General features: G+C 43.6%; 1 protein-coding gene across 1 annotated transcript in view; it reads left to right on the top strand.

Moving 5' to 3' along the window:
* Positions 1–17,017, top strand: part of LOC106589158 (CUB and sushi domain-containing protein 2) — an 881,306-nt gene that overhangs the window by 283,456 nt on the left and 580,833 nt on the right. The window contains exons 5-7 of the mRNA XM_045709574.1: positions 2,740–2,751; positions 4,445–4,447; positions 12,015–12,222. Of these exons, the coding sequence (XP_045565530.1) occupies positions 2,740–2,751; positions 4,445–4,447; positions 12,015–12,222 (223 nt within the window). The remainder of the gene's footprint in view (positions 1–2,739; positions 2,752–4,444; positions 4,448–12,014; positions 12,223–17,017) is intronic.

Below are 17,017 nucleotides of genomic sequence, written 5' to 3'. Positions count from 1 at the left end.
GCAGGACCGCTACCTCCGCCTTTGTGCAAGGAGGAGCAGGAGGAGCACTACCACTGCAAAATGACCTCCAGCAGGCCACAAATGTGCATGTGTCTGCTCAAACGGTCAGAAACAGACTCCATGAGGGTGGTATGAGGGCCCGACGTCCACAGGTGGGGGTTGTGCTTACAGCCCAACACCGTGCAGGACGTTTGGCATTTGCCAGAGAACACCAAGATTGGCAAATTCGCCACTGGCGCCCTGTGCTCTTCACAGATGAAAGCAGGTTCACACTGAGCACATGTGACAGACGTGACAGTCTGGAGACGCCGTGGAGAACGTTCTGCTGCCTGCAACATCCTCCAGCATGACCGGTTTGGCAGTGGGTCAGTCATGGGGTAGGGTGGCATTTCTTTGGGGGGCCGCACAGCCCTCCATGTGCTCGCCAGAGGTAGCCTGACTGCCATTAGGTACCGAGAGGAGATCCTCAGACCCCTTGTGAGACCATATGCTGGTGCGGTTGGCCCTGGGTTCCTCCTAATGCAAGACAATGCTAGACCTCATGTGGCTGGAGTGTGTCAGCAGTTCCTGCAAGAGGAAGGCATTGATGCTATGGACTGGACCGCCCGTTCCCCAGACCTGAATCCAATTGAGCACATCTGGGTCATCATGTCTCGCTCCATCCACCAACGCCACGTTTCACCACAGACTGTCCAGGAGTTGGCGGATGCTTTAGTCCAGGTCTGGGAGGAGATCCCTCAGGAGACCATCCGCCACCTCATCAGGAGCATGCCCAGGCGTTGTAGGGAGGTCATACAGGCACGTGGAGGCCACACACACTACTGAGCCTCATTTTGACTTGTTTTAAGGACATTACATCAAAGTTGGATCAGCCTGTAGTGTGGTTTTCCACTTTAATTTTGAGTGTGACTCCAAATCCAGACCTCCATGGGTTGATAAATTGGATTTCCATTGATTATTTTTGTGTGATTTTGTTGTCAGCACATTCAACTATGTAAAGAAAAAAGTATTTAATAAGATTATTTCTTTCATTCAGATCTAGGATGTGTTATTTTAGTGTTCCCTTTATTTTTTTGAGCAGTGTACATTTGATTGAAATTTGATTGATGTTTTTTCTCATCTGAATGATCTGAATCACTGATTACAGGGACTCTCCATAACTATATTCAATGTGCGGGACAAAGTTGAGGCTCTGATTAAGAAGTTGGAGCTCTTCTCTGTCTGCATTAACAAGGACAACACACAGGCCTTTCCATCATTGTATGAATTTTTATGTGCAATTGAACTCAAGCTTACAGACAATGTCAAATGTGGTATGTCGAAGTACCTGAGTGAGTTGGGTGCGCAATTACGCAGGTACTTTCCTGAAACAAACAACTGGATTCGTTATCCCTTTCATGCCCTGCCTCCAGTCCACTTACTGATATCTGAACAAGAGAGCCTCATCGAAATTGCAACAAGCGGTTCTGTGCCAGATTTCTGTATTGGGCTGAGCTCAGAGTATCCTGCTTTGGGTAATCACGCTGTTAAGACACTGATGCCCTTTGCAACCACGTTTGTGGTATGTATGTGTATCTGTCTATATACAGTTGAAGTTGGAAGTTTACATACACCTTAGCCAAATACATTTAAACTCAGTTTTTAACAATTCCTGACATTTAATCCTAGTAGAAATTCTCTGTCTTAGGTCAGTTAGGATCACCAGTTTATTTTAAGAATGTGACATGTCAGAAATAATAGTAGAGAGAATGATTTATTTCAGCTTTTATTTCTTTCATCACATTCCCAGCGGGTCAGAAGTTTACATGAACTCAATTAGTATTTGGTAGCATTGCCTTTAAAATGTTTAACTTTAAAATGTTTAACCTTCCACAAGCTTCCCACAATAAGTTGGGTGAATTTTGGCCCATTCCTCCTGACAGAGCTGGTGTAACTGAGTCAGGTTTTTAGGCCTCCTTGCTCGCACACACTCTTTTTCAGTTCTGCCCACAGTTCTGCCCACATATTTTGTATAGGTTTGAGGTCAGGCTTTGTGATGGCCACTCCAATACCTTGACTTTGTTGTCCTTAAGCCATTTTGCCACTACTTAGGAAGTATGCTTGGGGTCATTGTCCATTTGGAAGACCCATTTGCGACCAAGCTTTAACTTCCTGACTGATGTCTTGAGATGTTGCTTCAATATATACACATATTTTTTCTGCCTCATGATGCCACCTATTTTGTGAAGTGCACCAGTCCCTCCTGCAGCAAAGCACCACCACAACATGATGCTGCCACCCCCGTGCTTCACGGTTGGGATGGTGTTCTTCGGCTTGCAAGCCTCCCCCTTTTTCAACCAAAATAACAATGGTCATTATGGCCAAACAGTTATATTTTTGTTTCATCAGACCAGAGGACATTTCTCTAAAAATTACAATCTTTGTCCCCATGTGCAGTTGCAAACCATAGTCTAGTTTTTTATTGCGGTTTTGGAGCAGTGGCTTCTTCCTTGCTGAGCGGCCTTTCAGGTTATGTCAATATACGACTCGTTTTACTGTGGATATAGATAATTTTGTACCTGTTTCCTCCACCATCTTCACAAGGTCCTTTGTTGTTGTTCTGGAATTGATTTGCACTTTTCACACCAAAGTACGTTCATCTCAAGGAGACAGAATGCGTCTCCTTCCTGAGCGGTATGACGGCTGCGTGGTCCCATGGTGTTTATTCTTGCATACTATTGTTTGTACAGATGAACATAGTACCTTCATGCAGTTGGAAATTACTCTCAAGGATGAAACAGACTTGTGGAGGTCTACACCTTTTTTTTCTGAGATCTTGGCTGATTTCTTTTGGTTTCCCCATGATGTGAAGCATTGAGGCACTGAGTTTGAAGGTTGGCCTTGAAATACATCCACAGGTACACCTCCAATTGACTGAAATTATGTCAATTAGCCTATCAGAAGCTTCTAAAGCCATGACATAATTTTCTGGAATTTACCAAGCTGTTTAAAGGCACAGTCAACTTAGTGTATGTAAACTTCTGACCCACTGGAATTGTGGTACAGCGAAATATTAGTGAAATAATCTGTCTGTAAACAGTTGTTGGAAAAATTACTTGTGTCATGCATAAAGTAGATGTCCTAACCGACTTGCCAAAACTATATTTTGTTAACAAGAAATGTGTGGAGTTGTTGAAAAACTAGTTTTAATGACTCCAACCTAAGTGTATGTAAACTTCTGACTTCAATTGTATGTGAGAGTGGATTATTGGCCCTCACTAGCATGAAAACTAAATATAGGCACAGACTGTGTGTGGAAAAGTATTTAAGACTGAGACTCTCTCCAATACAACCCAACATTAGGGGCAGCAGGTAGCCTAGTGGTTAGAACATTGGGCCAGTAACCAGCAGGTAGCCTAGTGGTTAGAACATTGGGCCAGTAACCAGCAGGTAGCCTAGTGGTTAGAACATTGGGCCAGTAACCAGCAGGTAGCCTAGTGGTTAGAACATTGGGCCAGTAACCAGCAGGTAGCCTAGTGGTTAGAACATTGGGCCAGTAACCAGCAGGTAGCCTAGTGGTTAGAACATTGGGCCAGTAACCAGCAGGTAGCCTAGTGGTTAGAGCGTTGGGCCAGTAACCAGCAGGTAGCCTAGTGGTTAGAACATTGGGCCAGTAACCAGCAGGTAGCCTAGTGGTTAGAACATTGGGCCAGTAACCAGCAGGTAGCCTAGTGGTTAGAACATTGGGCCAGTAACCAGCAGGTAGCCTAGTGGTTAGAGCGTTGGGCCAGTAACCAGCAGGTAGCCTAGTGGTTAGAGCGTTGGGCCAGTAACCAGCAGGTAGCCTAGTGGTTAGAGCATTGGGCCAGTAACCAGCAGGTAGCCTAGTGGTTAGAACATTGGGCCAGTAACCAGCAGGTAGCCTAGTGGTTAGAACATTGGGCCAGTAACCAGCAGGTAGCCTAGTGGTTAGAACATTGGGCCAGTAACCGAAAGGTTGATAGATTGAATCCCCTGACAAGGTAAAAATCTGTTGTTCTGCTCCTGAACAAGGCAGTTAACCCACTGTTTTTAGGCCGTCATTGTAAATAATAATTTGTTATTAACTGACTTGCATAGTTAAATAAAGGATACATTTAAAAAAAAAAAATTTGCCCAGTTATGTACTTCTTTTCAAGCACACCCTTCTCATTTACCGGTGATGAGTTATTCACAATTAACAAATAAGGTTTAATATGTAAGATGGCTAAATAAAGAGCAAAATTATTGATTATTATTGTAATTTTATTTGTGCCCTGGTCCTATAAGAACTCTTTGTCACTTCCCACGAGTCGGGTTGTGACAAAAACCTCACACTCATTCTTATGTTTAATTGATATATCGTATAGTGTGTGTGTGTGTGGCAGGATTACAATGATGGCAAAAAAAAACAATATTTGAGAGTGTGCTGACCCTGGTGCTAGAGGGGGTACAGCTGGAGGTTGAATGTTAGAAGGGATATGGGACTATAAACATTTTGGGAATCACTACTCTACAGCAACTGAGTTAGGAAGGACGCCTGTATCTTTGTAGTGACTGGGTGTATTGATACACCATCCACTTCCTAATTAATAACTTCACCATGCTCAAATGGGTATTCAGTGTCTGCTTTCAACATTAGGGTGTCTTTCTTTGCGAGGTATTAAAAAAACCTCCCTGGTCTTTGTGGTTGAATCTGTGTTTGAAATTCACAATTCGATTGAGGGACCATATTATTGAGCCAAAGTGAGTTTATGTAACGTATTATGCAATTTATTAAGCACATGTGTACTCCCAAACAAAGGGGTTGAATACTTATTGACATTTCAGCTTGAATTATTGTATTTTTTGTTTTTACTTTGATATTATGGGATATTGTGTGTAGATCAGTGACACAAAATCTAAATTGTATCAATTTAATCAACAAAATGTGGTAAAAATCAAAGGGTATGAATACTTTCTGAATTCACTGTAGACAGAAATGTGTCATGACACATTCACACTTTTGTGTGTATTTGTCATTGTTTACAGTATGTGTGTATTTGTCATTGTTTACAGTATGTGTGTGCTTGCGTGTGTGTATGCGTGTGCACATGCCTGCATTTGTGTTAGTGTTTGTGTGTGTGTATATTTTACCAGCTTTACCGGCTTAAAGGCTAACAGCATCTCTCTACTCTACTCTCTCTGGAGAGACAGACCGAGCCCAGGGCCACAATTACCAGGACACCATTTTTGTTGTTAAATTGTCTCCTTGTAATAATCTTAAGGATGGAAGAGTGAGTTCCCAATGTGAAAATGATTAACACAAATCTGAATTAATCCAATCTACTCACTCCCCCGTTGCTTTGACTTGCCTCAGTCAACCCTTGGCACATCCCCTGAATTATTATATCCTTAAGTCATTATACCCTGAAGACTTTTGCTGTGTGTTGGAGGGTTTTTAACACTGGTTCTATTGTGCTCTGTTGTTGAAGTCCTATGGCTTAGAAAGACTGAAACTATAGCGGTCTGAATTCTCTATGTTCCCATAAGATTAAATTAAACTACAGGTAATTGGGTTGTTATCAATGAAACGTCACAATATGGTATGCAGAACTATTTGACTGCTGGGGGGGGTAAAACCTAAAAACCTAAAACCGTTGACAAAGGATTGTTAAATAAATTTTATAATTGTTTAGTTATAATATCATCATGAAGATCGGCTTCAGAACTACACGTTAGCGATCATTCCACATTTAGCTCTATCATCAGAGTTATATCTCAAGTCACTGCTTTATGATCAGTAAACATCAATTGATCGTGTCATTTCAGATACGTGAAGGTAACCTATCCATTTGGCATGTAGATAGCTAGCATGTAGATAGCTAGCATGTAGATAGCTAGCATGTAGATAGCTAGCATGTAGATAGCTAACTAAGCAAACAATGTGTAATTTAGCTTGCTTCGTAAGAGACAGGGTTGCAGGTAGCCTAGTGGTTAGAGCGTTTGGCCAGTAACCAGCAGGTAGCCTAGTGGTTAGAGCGTTGGGTCAGGAACCAGCAGGTAGCCTAGTGGTTAGAGTGTTGGGCCAGTAACCAGCAGGTAGCCTAGTGGTTAGAGCGTTGGGCCAGTAACCAGCAGGTAGCCTAGTGGTTAGAGCGTTGGGCCAGTAACCAGCAGGTAGCCTAGTGGTTAGAGCGTTGGGCCAGTAACCAGCAGGTAGCCTAGTGGTTAGAGCGTTGGACTAGTAACCAGCAGGTAGCCTAGTGGTTGAGCGTTGGGCCAGTAACCAGCAGGTAGTCTAGTGGTTAGAGCGTTGGACTAGTAACCAGCAGGTAGCCTAGTGGTTAGAGCGTTGGGCCAGTAACCAGCAGGTAGCCTAGTGGTTAGAGCATTTGGCCAGTAACCAGCAGGTAGTCTAGTGGTTAGAGCGTTGGACTAGTAACCAGCAGGTAGCCTAGTGGTTGAGCGTTGGCCCAGTAACCAGCAGGTAGCCTAGTGGTTAGAGTGTTTGGCCAGTAACCAGCAGGTAGCCTAGTGGTTAGAGCGTTTGGCCAGTAACCAGCAGGTAGCCTAGTGGTTAGAGCGTTTGGCCAGTAACCAGCAGGTAGCCTAGTGGTTAGAGCGTTTGGCCAGTAACCAGCAGGTAGCCTAGTGGTTGAGCGTTGGGCCAGTAACCAGCAGGTAGCCTAGTGGTTAGAGCGTTTGGCCAGTAACCAGCAGGTAGCCTAGTGGTTAGAGCGTTGGGCCAGTAACCAGCAGGTAGCCTAGGTGTTAGAGCGTTGGGCCAGTAACCAGCAGGTAGCCTAGTGGTTAGAGCGTTGGGCCAGTAACCAGCAGGTAGCCTAGTGGTTAGAGCGTTGGGCCAGTAACCAGCAGGTAGCCTAGTGGTTAGAGCGTTGGGCCAGTAACCAGCAGGTAGCCTAGTGGTTAGAGCGTTGGGCCAGTAACCAGCAGGTAGCCTAGTGGTTAGAGCGTTGGGCCAGTAACCAGCAGGTAGCCTAATGGTTAGAGCGTTGGGCCAGTAACCAGCAGGTAGCCTAGTGGTTAGAGCGTTGGGCCAGTAACCAGCAGGTAGCCTAGTGGTTAGAGCGTTGGACTAGTAACCGAAAGGTTGCAAGATCAAATCCCCGAGCTGACAAGGTACAAATCTGTACCTGATCAAGGCAGTTAACCCACTGTTCCTAGGCCGTCATTGAAAATAAGAATTTGTTCTTAACTGACTTACCTCGTTAACTAAAGGTAAAAAAAAGATGAGGCTTTTGGAAAGAGCTTGACATCAGCAAGTCCTCGTCCTGGTAAAGTTGTCTGTGAAACTGCTTTAATCATCACTATAGATGGCAAGCCATCTCGTTTATCCCTTGAAAGTTAGCTTGTTAACTAGCGATACTGACGTGAGCTGGTATTAGCTTGTTAACAAGCCATATTGACGTGAGTGTCACGGCTGTTCAAAGGATCAGACCAAAATGCAGCGTGTTCGTAGTTCCACATATTTTATTTACCGTGAAACTAAATGCAATACACTAAATACTTGAATACACAAAATAACAAACCGTGACGCAGAGTTGAACACATACACAACTCAAAAATTAATCACCCACAAAAACAGGTGGGACAAACATCAGCTTAAATATGACCTCCAATTAGAGACAATGACGACCAACTGCCTCTAATTGGAGATCATACCAAACAAAACCAACATAGAAATAGAAAACTAGAAACTGAACATAGAAATACAAAACATAGACAAACACCCCCTGTCTCGCCCTGACCTACTACTACCATAGAAAATAACAACTTACTATGGTCAGGACGTGACAGTGAGCTGTTATTAGCTTGTCAACTAGCCATATTGACGTGAGCTGTTGCTAGCTAGCTAGCTAATTCGATATGATCAGTCTGCCAACTGCTCTTAAATGCTAGTAAAACCAAACGCTTTTCAACCGTTCGCTGCCCTCACACGCCAGCCCGACTAGCATCACTACTCTGGATGGTTCTGACCTAGAATATGTGGACAACTATAAATACCGAGGTGTCTGGCTAGACTGTAAACTCTCCTTCCAGACTCATATTAAACATCTCCAATCCAAAAATCAAATCTAGAATCGGCTTTCTATTTCGCAACAAAGCCTCCTTCACTCATGCTGCCAAACATACCCTCGTAAAACTGACTATCCTACCGATCCTCGACTTCGGCGATGTCATTTACAAAATAGCTTCCAATACTCTACTCAGCAAACTGGATGCAGTCTATCACAATGCCATCCGTTTTGTTACCAAATCACCTTATACCACCAACCACTGCGACCTGTATGCTCTAGTTGGCTGGCCCTCACTACATATTCGGCGCCAGACCCACTGGCTCCAGGTCATCTATAAGTCTTTGCTAGGTAAAGCTCCGCCTTATCTCAGTTCACGATAACAACACCCACCCGTAGCACGCGCTCCAGCAGGTATATCTCACTGGTCATCCCCAAAGCCAACACCTCCTTTGGCCGCCTTTCCTTCCAGTTCTCTGCTGCCAATGACTGGAACGAACTGCAAAAATCACTGAAGCTGGAGACTTATATTTCCCTCACTAACTTTAAACATCAGCCATCTGAGCAGCTAACCGATCGCTGCAGCTGTACATAGTCCATCTGTAAATAGCCCACCCAATCTACCTACCTCATCCCCATGTTGTTTTTATTTACTTTTCTGCTCTTTTGCACACCAGTATCTCTACTTGCACATCACCATCTGCTCATCTATCACTCCAGTGTTAATCTGCTAAATTGTAATTACTTCGCTACTATGGCCTATTTATTGCCTTACCTCCTCATGCCTTTTGCACACACTGTATATAGACTCTTTTTTTCTACTGTGTCATTTGTTTATTGTGTTAATGGCTTGTTTGTTTATTCCATGTTATTCCATTTGTAACTCTGTGTTGTTGTTTTTGTCACACTGCTTTGCTTTATCTTGGCCAGGTCGCAGCTTTAAATGCGAACTTGTTCTCAACTAGTCTACCTGGTTAAATAAAGGTGAAATATTATTTTTTAAATGTAGCCAATCATGTCGGTCAGCAGTAATTGCGATTGAACACTTAAAAACAATGTTTAAAAGGGGATAATGTTAATGCTAATTTAATGCTAATTTTAAGCCTACGTTGGTTGGAGAAAAAAAAAGGTACATTAGCTATGTTTACTAGCCAACTAGACAAAGTTTATTCCGGAATCTTACAAACATTATCAATTAACAGCTAACTAACTAACAGTACATTGACAAATGCACCCTTCTGCCAGGCAGAGGCCCACAAAGGACCCCAAAAAAACCTTCATACTTGCCAGGTATGATAAATTAGTTCTGATTCTCCTCAAGAAGCAGCAATGTTACAAAATCAAGGCGGAAAGCGGGTGTTATTTTAAAAAGTGAACACGAAAACAATAAACGACAGACCGACAGTTTCACAGGCTATAATAACAGCAGCGCAAAATACAACTACCCACAAACAACCAGGTGAAAACAAGCTCCCTAAATATGACTCTCAATCAGGAACAACGATTGACAGCTGTTCCTGATCGAGAGCCACACAGACCAACAAAGAAATATACAAACTAGAAAAACCTAGAATACCAAAACAAGAACATACACCAAAAACCCCGGAACACATAAATAAAACACCCCTCTACATACACATAACCACCCCGAACCATATAAAACAAATACCCCCCTGCCACGTCCTGACCAAACTACAATAACAAAAAAATCCCTATTACTGGTCAGGACGTGACATAACATTTATTTAACAATCCCTTGAACACTCAGTTGGCAGTGGATCTCCTTACCCCTCAGCAGCCAAACTGAATGCTCATAATATTACGTTTTATTGACAATGACCTCAAACATTGGCACAAACACATGGATACACACACACACACACACACACACACACACACACACACACACAGAGAGAGAAAGATACGATAACATACTCACTATACATACACATGGATTTAGTACTGTAGATATGTGGAGTAGGGGCCTGAGGTCACACAGTTTGTTGCGAAATCTGTGAATGTTTTGTAATGTTTTTAAAATTGTTTAAACTGCCTTAATTTTGCTGGACCCCAGGAAGAGTAGCTGCTGCTTTGCAGGAACTAATGGGGATTGTCACGCTTGTCGTCGGTTAAAGATGACCAAAACGGGCATGCGGTTGTTCATTTTGAACATTTAATTAAATCAAAACGAACACAAAAACAACAAACAAGAGAACGAACGATCTACTGACAGTCTGCAAGGCACAAGGCTCAACACAGAACAATCTCCCACCCATAACAAACACACCCTAATATATGGGACTCTCAATCAAAGGCAGATAGACAACACCTGCCTTCAACTGAGAGTCCCAACCCCAATTAACCAAACATAGAAACAGACATATTAGACTAAACATAGAACACCTGAAAACCAAACAGTGCCCAAAAACCCCGGAATACTTAAACCAAATGCCCCTTCAACAAAACACACCACCCCGAACCACATAAAACGAATACCCTCTGCCACGTCCTGACCAAACTACAATACCAATTAACCTTATACTGGCCAGGACGTGACAGGGATCCATAATAAACCCCAGGAAGAGTAGCTGCTGCCTTGACAGGAACTAATGGGGATCCATAATAAACCCCAGGGAGAGTAGCTGCTGCCTTGGCAGGAACTAATGGGGATCCATAATAAACCCCAGGAAGAGTAGCTGCTGCTTTGACAGGAACTAATGGGGATCCATAATAAACCCCAGGAAGAGTAGCTGCTGCTTTGACAGGAACTTATGGGGATCCTTAATAAACCCCAGGAAGAGTAGCTGCTGCCTTGGCAGGAACTAATGGGGATCCATAATAAACCCCAGGAAGAGTAGCCGCTGCCTTGACAGGAACTTATGGGGATCCTTAATAAACCCCAGGAAGAGTAGCCGCTGCCTTGGCAGGAACTAATGGGGATCCATAATAAACCCCAGGAAGAGTAGCTGCTGCCTTGACAGGAACTAATGGGGATCCATAATAAACCCCAGGAAGAGTAGCTGCTGCCTTGGCAGGAACTAATGGGGATCCATAATAAACCCCAGGAAGAGTAGTTGCTGCCTTGGCAACAGGAACTAATGGGGATCCATAATAAATACAAATACAAATACTATAGCCATATGCTTACTGCACTCTATAAAAACACAATATTTATGTCTGAATTTCTATTGTCTTTTCTGTATTTTTAAGTTATCTTTGTTCTAAGTCAAAACATCATGATAATTATGATACCAACATTCTAGAATAGTTTAGTACCGTTTCATTTGACATAAACATATATTTCAGCCCTACCGATCTAAAGAACTCGCCAGCGCCTGTTATTAAATGTTTGTTAAGTCAGTTGTGTTTATAAATAATTTAAGAAACAACAACTGGACTCTTTTATTCACCGGTCTAACGATGTCCACTTCATTTTCATTTCATTTCATATCACATTTGGTAGAAGTAGCACATTCCAGTCTTCTGTTGGATTTCTGCAATAGTCCTTGAACACATGATGAAACATAAGAGAGAAGAGATGCCCAAGACTCTGACTGAGATGTACACACACCTTGTGGTGTTTCATACCAAACAGAAGAATGAAAAGTATCTTTGGAAAGAAGAGACAGGTCCACACTGGAATAAAGAGAGCATTCTGTCAATGGGAAAACTGGCTTTTCAACAGCTTGTCAATGGGGCAATCGGATTTTCTATGAAGAAGACCTTAGCAAAGCTGGTGTTGATGTCAATGATGCCTCAGTGTACTCAGGATTGTGCACACAGCTCTTTAAAGAGGAATGTGGGCTGTACCAGGTCAAGGTGTATTGCTTCGTGCATCTGAGCATTCAGGAGTTTCAAAAACAAAAAAAATTGAATGAAATGAAATATATGAAATTAACACTTCTGTTTCTCTATCGTGTCTCTCTCTCCTTCTTCTTCTCTGTCTGTCTATCAGTCGCTCTGTTTTTCTAACATGTCTCTTCTCTCTGTCCCCCCCAGCGGATGATGGGTGTGGGGGTACATTGCGAGGCCAGAGCGGTGTGATCACCAGCCCCAACTACCCAGGGGAGTACAGCAACAATGCAGACTGTACCTGGACCGTCCTGGCTGAGCCTGGAGACACCATCGCCCTGGTCTTCTCTGACTTTACACTGGAGGACGACTATGACCTGCTGGAGGTCAGCGGCACAGACGGGTCCTCCCAGTGGTGAGTTACCCAGCCCGAGGTGCTTTGATGTGGGGGGAGGGATTGGGATAGGGTGGGGTATGGTCCTGGTTGGTTGGTAAACTGCTGGAGGTCAGGTTGACCCAGTGGGGGAGTACCCAGCCCGAGGTGCTTTGATGTGGGGGGGGAGGGATTGGGATAGGGTGGGGTATGGTCCTGGTTGGTTGGTAAACTGCTGGAGGTCAGGTTGACCCAGTGGGGGAGTACCCAGCCCGAGGTGCTTCGATATGGGGGGAGGTATTGGGATAGGGTGGGGTATGGTCCTGGTTGGTTGGTAAACTGCTGGAGGTCAGGTTGACCCAGTGGGGAGTACCCAGCCCGAGGTGCTTTGATGTGGGGGGAGGGATTGGGATAGGGTGGGGTATGGTCCTGGTTGGTTGGTAAACTGCTGGAGGTCAGGTTGACCCAGTGGGGAGTACCCAGCCCGAGGTGCTTCGATATGGGGGGAGGTATTGGGATAGGGTGGGGTATGGTCCTGGTTGGTTGGTAAACTGCTGGAGGTCAGGTTGACCCAGTGGGGAGTACCCAGCCCGAGGTGCTTTGATGTGGGGGGAGGGATTGGGATAGGGTGGGGTATGGTCCTGGTTGGTTGGTAAACTGCTGAAGGTCAGGCTGTCCCAGTGGTGAGTTACCCAGGGGACCCAGCGGACCCAGCGGACCCAGCGGACCCAGCGGACCCAGGGGACCCAGGGGACCCAGCGGACCCAGGGGACCCAGGGGACCCAGCGGACCCAGCGGACCCAGCGGACCCAGGGGACCCAGGGGACCCAGGGGACCCAGGGGACCCAGCGGACCCAGGGGACCCAGGGGACCCAGCGGACCCAGGGGACCCAGCGGACCCAGGGGACCCAGGGGACCCAGCGGACCCAGGGGACCCAGGGGACCCAGCGGACCCAGGGGACCCAGCGGACCCAGGGGACCCAGCGGACCCAGCGGACCCAGGGGACCCAGCGGACCCAGGGGGACGTTTTGTCAGGGGTGGACGGGGGAGATGGTGGAGCTTGGTGCTGGTTAAAATATTTACTATGATCTGCAGGAAATCAGTCTTGTCTCTGTCTTTTATTTTTGCTGTTTTAAACTTCCAGAACATGTGATGAGGGATTACTAGTGTATCTTGTTCCGTGGTTTGTAATGAGGGATTACTAGTGTATTCTGTTCCATGGTCTGTAATGAGGGATTACTAGTGTATCTTGTTCCGTGGTTTGTAATGAGGGATTACTAGTGTATCTTGTTCCATGGTCTGTAATGAGGGATTACTAGTGTATCTTGTTCCATGGTCTGTAATGAGGGATTACTAGTGTATTCTGTTCCATGGTCTGTAATGAGGGATTACTAGTGTATCTTGTTCCATGGTCTGTAATGAGGGATTACTAGTGTATCTTGTTCCATGGTCTGTAATGAGGGATTACTAGTGTATCTTGTTCCGTGGTCTGTAATGAGGGATTACTAGTGTATCTTGTTCCATGGTCTGTAATGAGGGATTACTAGTGTATCTTGTTCCGTGGTTTGTAATGAGGGATTACTAGTGTATCTTGTTCCATGGTCTGTAATGAGGGATTACTAGTGTATCTTGTTCCGTGGTTTGTAATGAGGGATTACTAGTGTATCTTGTTCCGTGGTTTGTAATGAGGGATTACTAGTGTATCTTGTTCCATGGTCTGTAATGAGGGATTACTAGTGTATCTTGTTCCGTGGTTTGTAATGAGGGATTACTAGTGTATCTTGTTCCGTGGTTTGTAATGAGGGATTACTAGTGTATCTTGTTCCATGGTCTGTAATGAGGGATTACTAGTGTATCTTGTTCCATGGTCTGTAATGAGGGATTACTAGTGTATCTTGTTCCGTGGTCTGTAATGAGGGATTACTAGTGTATCTTGTTCCATGGTCTGTAATGAGGGATTACTAGTGTATCTTTTTCCGTGGTCTGTAATGAGGGATTACTAGTGTATCTTGTTCCATGGTCTGTAATGAGGGATTACTAGTGTATCTTGTTCCATGGTCTGTAATGAGGGATTACTAGTGTATCTTGTTCCGTGGTCTGTAATGAGGGATTACTAGTGTATCTTGTTCCGTGGTCTGTAATGAGGGATTACTAGTGTATCTTGTTCCATGGTCTGTAATGAGGGATTACTAGTGTATCTTGTTCCATGGTCTGTAATGAGGGATTACTAGTGTATCTTGTTCCATGGTCTGTAATGAGGGATTACTAGTGTATCTTGTTCCGTGGTCTGTAATGAGGGATTACTAGTGTATCTTGTTCCGTGGTCTGTAATGAGGGATTACTAGTGTATCTTGTTCCATGGTCTGTAATGAGGGATTACTAGTGTATCTTGTTCCGTGGTCTGTAATGAGGGATTACTAGTGTATCTTGTTCCGTGGTTTGTAATGAGGGATTACTAGTGTATCTTGTTCCGTGGTTTGTAATGAGGGATTACTAGTGTATCTTGTTCCATGGTCTGTAATGAGGGATTACTAGTGTATCTTGTTCCGTGGTCTGTAATGAGGGATTACTAGTGTATCTTGTTCCGTGGTCTGTAATGAGGGATTACTAGTGTATCTTGTTCCATGGTCTGTAATGAGGGATTACTAGTGTATCTTGTTCCGTGGTTTGTAATGAGGGATTACTAGTGTATCTTGTTCCATGGTCTGTAATGAGGGATTACTAGTGTATCTTGTTCCGTGGTTTGTAATGAGGGATTACTAGTGTATCTTGTTCCGTGGTCTGTAATGAGGGATTACTAGTGTATCTTGTTCCGTGGTCTGTAATGAGGGATTACTAGTGTATCTTGTTCCATGGTCTGTAATGAGGGATTACTAGTGTATCTTGTTCCGTGGTCTGTAATGAGGGATTACTAGTGTATCTTGTTCCGTGGTCTGTAATGAGGGATTACTAGTGTATCTTGTTCCGTGGTTTGTAATGAGGGATTACTAGTGTATCTTGTTCCGTGGTTTGTAATGAGGGATTACTAGTGTATCTTGTTCCATGGTCTGTAATGAGGGATTACTAGTGTATCTTGTTCCGTGGTCTGTAATGAGGGATTACTAGTGTATCTTGTTCCGTGGTCTGTAATGAGGGGATTACTAGTGTATCTTGTTCCATGGTCTGTAATGAGGGATTACTAGTGTATCTTGTTCCGTGGTTTGTAATGAGGGATTACTAGTGTATCTTGTTCCATGGTCTGTAATGAGGGATTACTAGTGTATCTTGTTCCATGGTCTGTAATGAGGGATTACTAGTGTATCTTGTTCCGTGGTTTGTAATGAGGGATTACTAGTGTATCTTGTTCCGTGGTCTGTAATGAGGGATTACTAGTGTATCTTGTTCCGTGGTCTGTAATGAGGGATTACTAGTGTATCTTGTTCCATGGTCTGTAATGAGGGATTACTAGTGTATCTTGTTCCATGGTCTGTAATGATACGTGATGGTTTATCACATGCTGTGATGATACGTGATGGTTTATCACATGCTGTGATGATACGTGATGGTTTATCACATGCTGTAATGATACGTGATGGTTTATCACATGCTGTGATGATACGTGATGGTTTATCACATGCTGTAATGATACGTGATGGTTTATCACATGCTGTAATGATACGTGATGGTTTATCACATGCTGTGATGATACGTGATGGTTTATCACATGCTGTAATGATACGTGATCGTTTATCACATGCTGTAATGATACGTGATGGTTTATCACATGCTGTAATGATACGTGATGGTTTATTAAAAGCTGTGATGATACGTGATGGTTTATCACATGCTGTGATGATACGTGATGGTTTATCACATGCTGTAATGATACGTGATGGTTTATCACATGCTGTAATGATACGTGATGGTTTATCACATGCTGTGATGATACGTGATGGTTTATTAAAAGCTGTGATGATACGTGATGGTTTATCACATGCTGTAATGATACGTGATGGTTTATCACATGCTGTAATGATACGTGATGGTTTATCACATGCTGTAATGATACGTGATGGTTTATCACATGCTGTAATGATACGTGATGGTTTATCACATGCTGTAATGATACGTGATGGTTTATCACATGCTGTAATGATACGTGATGGTTTATCACATGCTGTAATGATACGTGATGGTTTATTAAAAGCTGTGATGATACGTGATGGTTTAACACATGCTGTGATGATACGTGATGGTTTATCACATGCTGTAATGATACGTGATGGTTTATCACATGCTGTAATGATACGTGATGGTTTATCACATGCTGTGATGATACGTGATGGTTTATCACATGCTGTGATGATACGTGATGGTTTATCACATGCTGTAATGATACGTGATGGTTTATCACATGCTGTGATGATACGTGATGGTTTATCACATGCTGTAATGATACGTGATGGTTTATCACATGCTGTGATGATACGTGATGGTTTATCACATGCTGTAATGATACGTGATGGTTTATCACATGCTGTGATGATACGTGATGGTTTATCACATGCTGTAATGATACGTGATGGTTTATCACATGCTGTAATGATACGTGATGGTTTATCACATGCTGTAATGATACGTGATGGTTTATCACATGCTGTAATGATACGTGATGGTTTATTAAAAGCTGTGATGATACGTGATGGTTTATCACATGCTGTGATGATACGTGATGGTTTATCACATGCTGTGATGATACGTGATGGTTTATCACATGCTGTGATGATACGTGATGGTTTATCACATGCTGTGATGATACGTGATGGTTTATCACATGCTGTGATGATACGTGATGGT

Source organism: Salmo salar, chromosome ssa27, assembly GCF_905237065.1.
Source record: "Salmo salar chromosome ssa27, Ssal_v3.1, whole genome shotgun sequence".
Taxonomy (NCBI): Eukaryota; Metazoa; Chordata; class Actinopteri; order Salmoniformes; family Salmonidae; genus Salmo; species Salmo salar.
The sequence above is the reverse complement of the archived record's forward strand: the minus strand, read 5'-3'. Positions and strand labels throughout refer to the sequence as shown.